Here is an 11,058-nt window from a genome sequence, read left to right as displayed (position 1 = left end):
ACGGCACCGAAAGCCAGCCAGGTCGGGCAGCGTGCGTCAGAGCACGCAAACCAGATCAGAGGGATCGGCCCACAGCGGTTGGTGCATGGAGGGAGACAGAGCACGTGAGAAGCAGGGCCAGGTCTGGATGAACCCATCCGTGTCAGAGGGAATTGTGCCTGCCTCCGCTGGCGGCTTCCTTCCCAGGGCACAGGTATGGGGTGATGTTGTCAGAGGGTGGCTTGGGGAGCCCAGAGGTTCCAAAACCAGCACTGCTGGTCCCCGTAGCCAGAGACAGACACCCATCAGAGGGTGCGGATCTCACCCAGTTAAATAGTGCTTATGTAGATGCCTCACTTTAATTTGCAGAGACGTCAGTGTATCCCAGAGGTAGAGGCGTGTGCCGGGGGGATGCCATGCTGTCCTGGCAAAGGCGTTGATGTACCCTGGTGATGTGGCTGGACCCACTGAGCCAGGACACGAGCACGGGCTGGTTTCCTGCAGCAGCTGTGTTTGGGTGGCTTTCACATGTCCCTGATGCCTTCAGACCTCCCCTCTCATGGGGATAGATGTCTTGAGCGACTCATCAGAAACACGTGGTATCGCCAGGGCTGTTGGTGTCCCTTGGGATGCCATATGTGGAGCTCTGCTGCTCTGCTCAGCACAGCTGTGAGCAGGGATGGAGGGAGCTGCCCTTAAAACGTGCTTACAGCCCCATGGGAGCCGCAGGGATGCAGGGAGGGCCTGACAGCACCAGGGACACCATGGCTGGCACCCAGCACAGTGGCACCGAGCAGGGCCTGACCATTGCTCCCTCTGGCTTTGGCTACCCGGCTCCCCAGGGATGCTCCTGCCTCCCCGTTGCCCACATCACTCCTAATGGGACTGGAGCTGTCACTGAGCACATCAGAGCACGCTGGAACAGCAGGTTGAGATGAGCTGAACAACTCCCAGTGCCATCAAGGAGCAAATTAGGGACCTCGGCACGTTCCCAATGAGGTGAGCGCTGGCAGTCCTGCTCCTTGAGTTATGGATGCTCGTGACGAGGCAGCTGAGCAATTAGATCACTCCCAGACCCATTAAGCATCCCAGGCTGAGACTAAACGACTTCCCATTTTCTTTGCAATCTCTCATACAAGACGTTTATTGTTTGCCTCTTGCCTCTCAGCGTGGCCACGATGCGCTTCAGCACGGACCCCGCAGCACTTGGGAGGGGGACCACACATCCCTGCAGCGGAGATGTGTGAACACACGGACCATCCAGCCCCATGGGGCAGTGCAGGATGCCAGCGGGCAGGCGGTGTGTGCATGGTGAGGGTGCTGTGGCTGGCAGCACCCAATCTGGTAATGACCTGCGTGTCGGGTATGTCGGGATGCATTCGGATGGGTGGGCATGGGCAGCACCGGAGCCTACACCCTGCCCAGCATCCGAGCGATCCACCAGTTGCAGGGCATGATGATGCGGCAGATGACCCTGCCGCCCTGGTAGCAGTAGGGGTAGGGGTAGTAGCCCAGCAGGGGCTCGCAGACCCGCCGGCAGTAGCGGTTGGCGCGGCGGCACTGGGCGCAGCAGTACCCGCGCTCGTCCCACAGCGGGTGGAACTCCAGCCCGTTCTCCGACTGCCGGGGAGAGCAGTGTCAGCACAGAGAGGCGGATGTGTGACCGAGGCATCCCGGAGCATGGGCAGGGCATCCCAAGGAGCATGGGGAGGACATCCCAGAGCATGGGCAGGACATCCCAAGGATGATGGGGAGGACATCCCAAGGGGCATGAGGAGGGCATCCCAGGAGCATGGGCAGGGCATCCCAAGGACGATGGGGAGGACATCCCAGAGCATGGGCAGGACATCCCAGGAGCATGGGGAGGTCATCCCAGAGCATGGGCAGGACATCCCAAGGAGCATGGGAAGGGCATCCCAGGGGCATGGGAGGGACATCCCAAGGAGTAGAGCCGGGGCACCCCAGGACACCCCATGACACCCTGGGACCATGACCAGGACGCCCCAGGGTGTGATTCCCTGCACTCACGTAGTCATTGATGGGCAGGTCCTCCTCGGTGAGCTGCCGTGCGCGGCGCTTGGGCCCTGGCTGCGCATCCTTCTCCACCTCATGTTCGCTCCCCCTGTCCAGCCAGCTCTGGTTGTCCACGAGCAGCTCAGGGTCTTCTTCTTCTGCCCCTTCGAGGTTTGCCAGCTCAGGAGCTGCAGGAAGAGCCCAAAGGTTGCTGTCAACAAGCATGGAGCAGAGAGACAAACGCAGCAGCAGGTATTAACGTGCCAAAATCTGGTGCTGAGGTGCAAGGAAAGCCCACCAGCAAACTAGCTGCATTCCATTGCCTCCTGCCTCTTACCAAGCCTGGAAGGGCTGTGGGAGGTAACATGGTGAGAGGAAAGGGTAGAGAAGGCATGTCCTATCCTCTCCCTGTGCTCATGGGTGGTGGGTACCCATGGCTGATGTTTGCATTATCGTCATGCTGTGGGGAAGCACCTCCTCATGGTGCTGCTGTGGGGGGAACTTATAGAGCCCCAGCAAAGTGACAGGATTTGGGGCAGATTAGGCCCAGCACCACAGTGACATTGATTTCCTTTGCTGAAACCCAACTGCAGATGGGGTCTGATGGTGGCGACTGAGGAGAAAGGGGCCAGCAGCCTCTCTGTGCAGTGGGGATCTCTGCTCCTCACTTGCTCCCGGGAGCATCAGTGGCTATGAGCTGAGTGGTACCCATGTGGGATGAGATGCTCCTCGATGGCTGCAGAACGGAGGGCGGGTGTTTGAAACCAGCTCAGAAGTGGGGTAGTGAGTGGTGCTTTGGATGGGGGATGTTTCCTTGTACCTGCTATGGGTGTGGGGTGGATCCAGTAGATGGTCACGTTCCTGCAGATGTCAAAGATCTTGGAGCTCTTAAGGAACTCCTTGTTCTGGATGGGCTTTTCCCCGGGCACCCAGACCACGGACTGCTCCAAGTACGTGGTCGTGATTTCTTCTCCCTGGAAGAAGAGCCACATTTCAGCCCTGCATGATGAGACACCCTGTGCTCCCCTCGGCTTACCCAGAGGCACCTCTCCCATCCCCGACAGCATCTTCGCTTCATCTCCTTATGGTGCTCACCCGATGCACACGCAGCACCCCGCTGGTCCCATCATGAGCCCCATCTCCCCTACCTGCTTTCAGCCACCACCCCCCTGCTCTCCTCTCCCTGTTCATCATGCTTCAACAGCCTTCTCCTGCGTGGTCCCCACCATCTGGAGGAGCCTTCTGGAGCGCCCCAGCTCATTTCAAACCCAAGATTAAAGCATCTCCCCTCTGCTTTTCTCTTACTATTTAATTTCTCCCTCCTTCTGCTGCTGATTTTGTGATCGAACGCTTTAATTTATTCCTCGCAGAACTCCCTTGCGCGGCCGTAGCCTGTAATTTATAGCACATGTCTCTGCCCTTGCATTAGCCCACGGTGTGTTTTGGCAGGCGCTTAGGGAGGGAGATATATAAAGACTATTGAACGGGTCTGCGCTGAGCTATCTGCTGAGGCCACTTGTGTGTGGTGGTGGTGGTAGCCCATAGAGCAAGCTGGCAAATGGCATCCCTTTGCTTTCCGGGAGGCGTCTGGAGCTGTATTTCTCTTTTATAGAGCTTTTCCTTATGGTTTTGGGAGGTCTTAGGGAAGAGCCAACACAACCTGAGTGCTGTGCGATGCTGTGGGGCCAGAGGCTTGGGCAGCATCAGTGGGGCAGGGCCAAGGGGATGCCACCCCCAGAACTTGAATCCCTTAGGATTCAGGTTGGAAATCCGCTCTTCCTGGTGCTCCCCAACTTGCTCTGGGTGCAAGTCCTGTCCTGGTGCCCATTCCCTACCTGCCTCCTGCAGGGCATGGAGCTGGGTTTCTCTCCCTGCGTGGCTGGATTGATCGCATCCTGCACTGCAGAGCATCATTAACCTGACCCAGGCTGGGTTGGGTTGGAGCCTATGGTGAAAGCAGCCAGGCTGGAGAGGTGCTGCCTCAAGGATGTTTATCTGGCTGGGTTTTACATTGCAGCTCTCAACCCGGGGCAATGTTCTGCTGAAGCCTGGGAAGTCATCTCCCTTTTATGGCGGTAGCTGAAGAGATCCATGGGCATCTTGAGGCATAATGAAAGAATGAGCATCTGGGAATTCGGGTCAGGATTCAGGGAATCGCTTCTGCCCACGCTTCAATTCAAACACGTGTCCTGCTGGTGCTTCATCTGCAACGGCTTCCCTGGGTGCTAACACCCTGCATCCCACAAAGGGGGATGCGGGGGCGCTGTGCCACCACAGGGAGCTTGGGGATAGGGACAAGTAAGGATGCTTCCGAGGCACTGAGCTGAGGATAGGCTGTCAGAGAGGGGTTAAAGCCATAGAACCATAGAATCCCAGACTGGTTTGTGTTGGAATGGACCTCAAAGCTTGTCCAGTTCCAACCCCTGCCGCGGGCAGGGGCCCCTTGCACAAGACCCACATACGGATTCACACAGGACAGGGAGGCATCCCCAGCCCCGTGCTTCCCACCTCCAGGGCTGCGCTCCAAGCCTGCTCCCAAATCCCATTCCTTAAACGCGGCTGCTCTTTTAAATTCATTACTTCTGCCTCATTCTGCTTGAGAACATGAGACTCGGTTCTGGGAGAAACCAATCTGATTGACTTCTCAGTGCCTGCTAATCCTGAGCTGCCTTGCGACCTTTTGACTACAACAGGATTATTGTTCTTGATCTGCGCTATTGTGCTGAGAGGTTTCTGCCTGCCGGCAGCCTAATCCTGCCTCTTTCCACTTGTTTTCAGAAGCAATCCTCTGAAACAAGATCGTTTTATGAAGCGATCAGAACTCATTATTCCTTCCTTGCAGCATCATTGGAAGGCAGAAGCAGATGGGAGGGCGGTGGGGATGGTGCTGCGCTCCCAATGCTGGGCACATGAGAGGGTTTCACCAGGGGCACAGGGGCGTCCTGCTTTATGCACCTACCTCAAGCTCTGGGATCTTGGCCTCTGTTGTCTCAGGCAGGACTTTAGTCTGAGTTTTGATGAAGCATTTTTGAAGTCCCACAAAGAAGATGCCGGTTATTCCCTACAGCATCAGAACAAACAGCAAACAAGCAGTCAGGGCAAAGCAGGAGAAGCAACCCTGTTGTATTGAGGGTGCATAGAATCACTGAATGGTTTGTGTTGGAAGGGACCTCAAAGCTCCTCCAGCTCCAGCCCCTGCCACAGGCCGGGACCCCTTCCACTGGAGCAGCTTGCTCCAAGCCCCTGTGTCCAACCCGGCCTTGAGCACTGCCAGGGATGGGGCAGCCACAGCTTCTCTGGGCACCCTGTGCCAGCGCCTCAGCACCCTCACAGGGAAGAGCTTCTGCCTTATCTCCAACCTGAACTTCCCCTGTTCCAGTTTGAACCCATCACCCCTTGTCCTATCGCTACAGTCCCTGATGAAGAGTCCCTCTGCACCCCTGTAGGTGCAGCAGGTTGAGGGTTCAGTTGTGCTTTTCCCATTGATATTCTTGTGCAAACCCCACTCAGTGGCGGTGCTCAGATGCACAAACAGGTTCTCCTAAGGGATTTACACTTTATGGGTTGGGAGAATTGGTCTTTCTACAGATATTTGAAGGCAGACAGCAATAACATTTTCCTTTGCTCCCCTTCTCCTTATAACATGCAGGAGCTGTGGTTATCATCAATAAAAACATGCATCTGACCGTTATGGGTGTATGAACATCCAGCCCCTGGGTCCTGCCAGGCTATTAGCTTAAAGTTGTGCCATATGTCACCACACAGGATATTTCCCTACACATTTTAATTAGGTTTCAGAGAGAGCCCGACAACATTGTCATGAGGGTTTAACGCTCTGCAGACAGAAAGAGGCACAGGGCTCAGATAGATTGATGCTGGTTGCGTTCCTTTGCAAGGGTAAATCCGATAAGTGGGGCTTGCTTTTAGAGATGCATCTTGTTGGAACTGAACCACTCCACTATTGAATACCGATGCAAGCTTATGTAGATACACATCTCTTTCGCTTTGAGAGCATCCCCCAGGGATGATCAGGATGAGCAGGAGAGCACCCTGATGCAGGGCTGGGGCTTGCTCCAGTGGCTCTGTGGTGTCCTCAGGGATCCCATTGGTCCTGCTCTATGAATTCATGCATGGTCCCAGGGATAAACCCTGCTGCACTCACGTTTTTGAAGTCATGGATCTCCAGGATTTCCTCGCTGCCATTCCCGCTGCTGAAGGTCTCTGTCCTGGCCAGCGGGTCTATCTCCATCACAATCTTCTTCCTCTCACCGTGGCTGAAGAACGTGTGCTCCATGTCATAAACCTGTGAGGGACAAAACCACACAGGGGTTGGCTCAGCCTGACCCTGCTGGCCGGTGGGTGAGCAGGATGGTTCTGGGTACCCTGCACTGGGGCAGCTCTGAGTGAGGGTGATCACCTGGATAGTGCAAAGAGAAGCAGCACCAGGGCTGGGAAGCAGGGCGGGATGGGGCCAGGCTGTGGGGGAACATGTATGTCAAGCCTGGGAGATGCTCATCTCACACTTGCACCAGGAGCTTGGCCATGGCTCAGCCTTTGGTGGTGCTTTCTGTGGTGTGAACCTGCTTGAAGTCCAGAGCTCAATGGACCTCACTTTCTTGCTCCATCACTGCAACCCCAGCTCTCTTGCTCCATCACTGCATCCCTGTCTCACTTGCTCCTTCACTGCATCCCCAGCTCTCTTGCTCCATCACTGCATCCGCAGCTCTCTTGCTCCATCACTGCATCTGCAGCTCTCTTGCTCCATCACTGCATCCACAGCTCTCTTGCTCCATCACTGCATCCACAGCTCTCTTGCTCCATCACTGCATCCCCAGCTCTCTTCCTCCATCACTGCATCCCCAGCTCCCTTGCTCCATCACTGCATCCCTAGCTCCCTTGCTCCATCACTGCATCCCCAGCTCCCTTGCTCCATCACTGCACTTTCCGTTTGTCCTGGAAAAGCCGAGGTAAATCCTCTCTCTGCCTGGAGGAGATGAGGGATTGCCTGCGGATCAAAGCCCTCCTCCAGGGCTGATGCAGAGCTTTGGGGCGTAGCAGCCGGCTTCCCGTCGGCACTCATCCCTGCGGGAGCCGGGGGGAGCCGTGCCGGTGGAGCAGCCCTCTGCTGCTCTCAGGTGCTCACCGCACGCAGCCAGTCCCGCAGCGCTCCAGTCTCTGGATGCCTGACCCTTAAGGAATGAGCAGTGGCAGATGCTATTTGAAGCACAAAAGTGATCCCGCTGGCACTGAGCCTCGGGGAGTCTCGCTTCCCAAATCTAATGGTGTCATGTGGAAGGAAAGGGCTTGTGCAGACCCTCTCCAACCCACAGAACAGGGGATGATGGAGGCACAGGGATGGGGATGCTCTATTCATCCCCTGGAGAGGCTGTGGAGCTGGGAAAAGAGCACATTGAAACCCCAACCCAATCCCCCTTTCAGGGTCCCCTGGTTCTTGCACATCCCTCCCCATGAGGGGGTTCAGAGCCTTTCAGCAGCATCTGCAGCATCAGCATCCCCTGCTTTGCAGCCTGGGTGCAGAACTGGCCATGCAGGTGACAACTGCCAGGTACCTTTACCTCTGCTTAAAGCTAGAAGAGCGACGAGCACCTGGGCATCCATGAGCATCTCCTTTTAGTCAGCAGGAGGCTTTTCTAACAATATATAGCCACAATGGATGTAATGGCATGGCAGAAAGAGTCCGCAGCCTAAAATGGCTGGAAACCTGTTGGTTCCACCTGACAAAATGCACTCAGTGTCATAAATAACTTCCAGGGGTTAGGATCCTGGGTGATACCTTATCTTCAAGTGCCTCTCCATCTATGAAGAATGGTTTTTGCCATTGCAGAGGTCAGGTAACCCATTTGGGCTTTGCTGGCTCCTGATGCTCAGAGAGCTGTGAGATGCTATAGGGTTAAAGGTGACACTTGCTGTGTTGGATGCTGCCAAGCAGAGGCCACCCCTCAGAGGAGCAGGTCTTCTTTAAAGCCTTTTTTCCACTCCCTGGTTTCATGAAGGGAGCTTGAAGGGGGTTTTGCTCTTCAAAGAGCTTGATTCCCCTCGGGTTAGAGTTCTGAGTGTTAGGAACTTCCAGCCTCCTGCATCCTGCTTTTCCCACAGGATTCCCAGCCCAGCTGGAGCAGCCCATGGACACCAATGATGCCGGACACCAGGAGCATCCCATGCAGCTCCACTGCAGGAACACCTTTGCTTCCTCAGGCCTTGTGAAGGGCTTCCAGAGACATCACCAGGCTCCATCCTCCCCCAGTGCCCATCAGTGAGGATGCTGAGGGCTGGAGCTATGAGGCTGCAGCAATGGCTCAGTGGCCCGGAGAGAACCTCCCCTCCAGGGGTTAAGAGCTGGCACGCACCCTGCTCTTCGAGGAACAGTGGAGGCTTTATAGCAGTCTTGGCAGGAGCCCGCAGGCACATATGGCTTTGATTGCCACTTCTTTTCTTTTAGGAGGTATTTATTTCTTTTTGCTGATAAAAAGACCAAGTTTCCAGCAAGCAGGGCGCTTCCTCTGCCCAGCAGGAGGGCAGCTTGGACGGGATGCTGTGGCTCCAGCATGGGAGGAGCGAGGAGATTCCATGTGGGAAAGGGGTCACTTTGTCTGTGCATGGGGATGCTGGAGAGCTGGCAAGACCCGCTGGTGCCAGGGTGCAAAGCAAGGCCTCCTCAGTGGGCATGGACACTCAAAGGAGGATGAGGAGCACCGAGCTGCTGGCGTCAATGCTAATTCTATGATTCAAGGTTAAGTGATTTGCTTGGGGTACAGGAGGAAATAAAAGGCAGGATTGCCAAGACGCTGGGCAGAGATGTATGGGAGACGTGCAGCCCTGCTGCTGCCCCCGACGCACTCAGCACTTAGAGCAGCGTCTGTCTGGGGAGCTGGGAATAAAGGAGTCCAATCCAGTTAGCAGGAGCTCCTCCACAAGCTAATCCGTCTCAGCGTCCCCTCGCATTGCAGACACATTAAAGTAAGAAATACAATCCATGACAATCCATCACGGCCGCGTCCTGGCTTTCTCTCCTCTTTATGCAGTGGCATAATGACTTTTCCACCAGTTTCTGGCAAGATAATTGAAATGAAATGGAAAATATTTTCTTACTTGTCATGAAATTTGCTGCCGGTGGAATAAGAGTAACTTTAACTCTTCGTGGCATAGCTCCCATCCCCTCTAATTGTCAGAATGCGGTGGCAGAGAGAAATAAACCTCAGCCCGCATAAAGTAAAAGCTAGTTATGAATAATAAAGACATTTCTAAATGGCTCATGAATACTTGTGGTCTAAGGAAGTGCATCTTTGTGAAGTCGCCTGGGTTTTGGGGTGTCGTTAACAGTTTCGGTGGGTTGGGGAGGGGGGAAGGCTCTGCCTGGGGAAGCAGCACTCTGTAATGCTGGATCAGAGAGTTTTTACTTACTTTTCTGGGCGCTGGGTTCCGCAGGTATTTGACACCAAAGAATATGAGGATAAGAGAGATGAGCAGCACGCTGACGAGCAGCCCGCAGACCTGGTACCTGGAGCAGGTCCTCTTTCGCCCCTTGGATGCTTCTGCCTAAGGAATGACAAAGAGCAATGCTTGACGCCGGTGACCCAAGGAGGGGCACGCACACACGGGTACCAGGCTCTGACAAGCTGCAGGGGGGCAGAGCAGCAGGGCAAGCCCTGAACTCACGTCCAGAAAGCGGCATTCCTCCGGGCTGTCCCGAGCCGTGCCTCCCATCGTCTCCTCCGTGTGCGAGCCCGCTCCGAGGTGGAGTCACGGCGGCTCTGCGCTGCACATGCAGCAGGGAGGGCCGGGTCCTGACGGTGCAGCAGCTTCCCCCGGCAGCTCCCGCAGCGCTGCCTGCCCGCACGCCGTTCCCGAGCCTTTGGAGAGGAGCCTGCAGGGAGCGGCGCGGTGCGGGCTCCATCGGCCACGGGCAGGGCACAGGGGTCTGTGCTGCTCCTGCCCAACGCTGCTGCCTGCGCACTGCTGGATGGGCAAGGGCTCCTGGACACCCCGGAGCTGTGGGGATGCGGGCGCTGCTGCTCGTGGGGGCTGCTCCCTTCCAATCCAAACTAGTCTGTGATTCCATGATGATTCCATGATCTTATGACACTATGAGTCCATGATTATATGATCGTATGATCCAGGGGCACTTCTGCAGCCCAGGAGATTCCAGTGGGGTCCCTGCATGGCATGGGGACATGGCACGGCAGGGGAACATGTCTACATGGCCATGGTTGTGCATGGGTGGGCATGGGTGTGTGTGTGTGCATATGTATATATGACGTTCATACACATACATATGGGTGTGTACATGTACATATGTGTGGGTGCATGCGTGTGCATATGTATGTATGGTGTGCATGCACATATGTATGGGTGTGTACATGTACATATGTGTGGGTGCATGCGTGTGCATATGTATGTATGGTGTGCATGCACATATGTATGGGTGTGTGCATGCACGTATGTATGGGTGTGTACATGCACATGTGTATGCGTGGCTGTGCATGCACTCACTGCCAGCCCACAGCAATGTAGTATGAAGCCCGAGCTCTCCCCATGGAGCGCATTCTGCTGCCCCTTTGGCTTAGCCAGGAATTTCCTGACTAAGTTTTCTATTTGTCTCGGCATTCCAGAGCTCCCATTTGTTGCAATCGCACCGTTTCTGCACGGAAATGAACCCATCTGAAGGAAGACTCCCAGCAATCCAGCATGGAGTTTCTAGTCTGAACAGGACGAGGCTCCCTGGTGTCGAGGAGCTGGCATGGGCTGCTTTTCCAAGCTGTTCATCTAATATAAAGCTGGAGTGCATCATGCACTAATTAAAACTGCACTGCTATAAAAGAAAACCCACATTGGGCTTGGCTCAGAGGGGAGGAATGGAGAAATTGCTTTTAGTAGGTCCAGTGCTGGCTTTGCCAGCTCCTGTTCCCTTAAACCAGTACCAATCGCTCCAGGATGTAAAACACTCCAAGGAGGGGGGAGTTAGTGTAATATTAGAGAGGCCAATAACAGAAGGGAACCATATCGAGGAGTGAAAGACAGCAGGTTATTTGGAGGAGAAACATCCCT

General features: G+C 55.2%; 1 protein-coding gene across 1 annotated transcript; it reads right to left on the bottom strand.

Moving 5' to 3' along the window:
- Positions 1-1,136: 1,136 nt before the first annotated feature.
- On the bottom strand, positions 1,137-9,717 carry TNMD (tenomodulin). Its single transcript, XM_065689150.1, has 7 exons — positions 9,670-9,717; positions 9,415-9,549; positions 6,155-6,295; positions 4,952-5,053; positions 2,813-2,966; positions 2,008-2,180; positions 1,137-1,599 (listed from the first exon to the last, which is right to left on the bottom strand). The coding sequence occupies exons 1-7, from the start codon at positions 9,715-9,717 to the stop codon at positions 1,390-1,392; spliced, it is 963 nt and encodes a 320-aa protein (XP_065545222.1). The 3' UTR covers positions 1,137-1,389.
- Between the last annotated feature and the right edge of the window lie 1,341 nt (positions 9,718-11,058).

Source organism: Lathamus discolor, chromosome 9 (assembly GCF_037157495.1).
Source record: "Lathamus discolor isolate bLatDis1 chromosome 9, bLatDis1.hap1, whole genome shotgun sequence".
NCBI lineage: Eukaryota > Metazoa > Chordata > Aves > Psittaciformes > Psittacidae > Lathamus > Lathamus discolor.
Note: the sequence above shows the minus strand (reverse complement) of the source record. Positions and strands in the feature narration are given on the sequence as shown.

Bases quoted from the DNA above. Each gene is read 5' to 3' on its own strand.
- TNMD (XM_065689150.1), bottom strand. From the start codon at position 9,717: ATGGGAGGCACGGCTCGGGACAGCCCGGAGGAATGCCGCTTTCTGGAC. The intron at 6,296-9,414 runs GTAAGTAAAAAC...TGTCCCTCACAG, and splicing joins GGAACCCAGCGCCCAGAAAA to GTTTATGACATGGAGCACAC. The intron at 5,054-6,154 runs GTGAGTGCAGCA...CTGATGCTGTAG, and splicing joins AGATCCATGACTTCAAAAAC to GGAATAACCGGCATCTTCTT.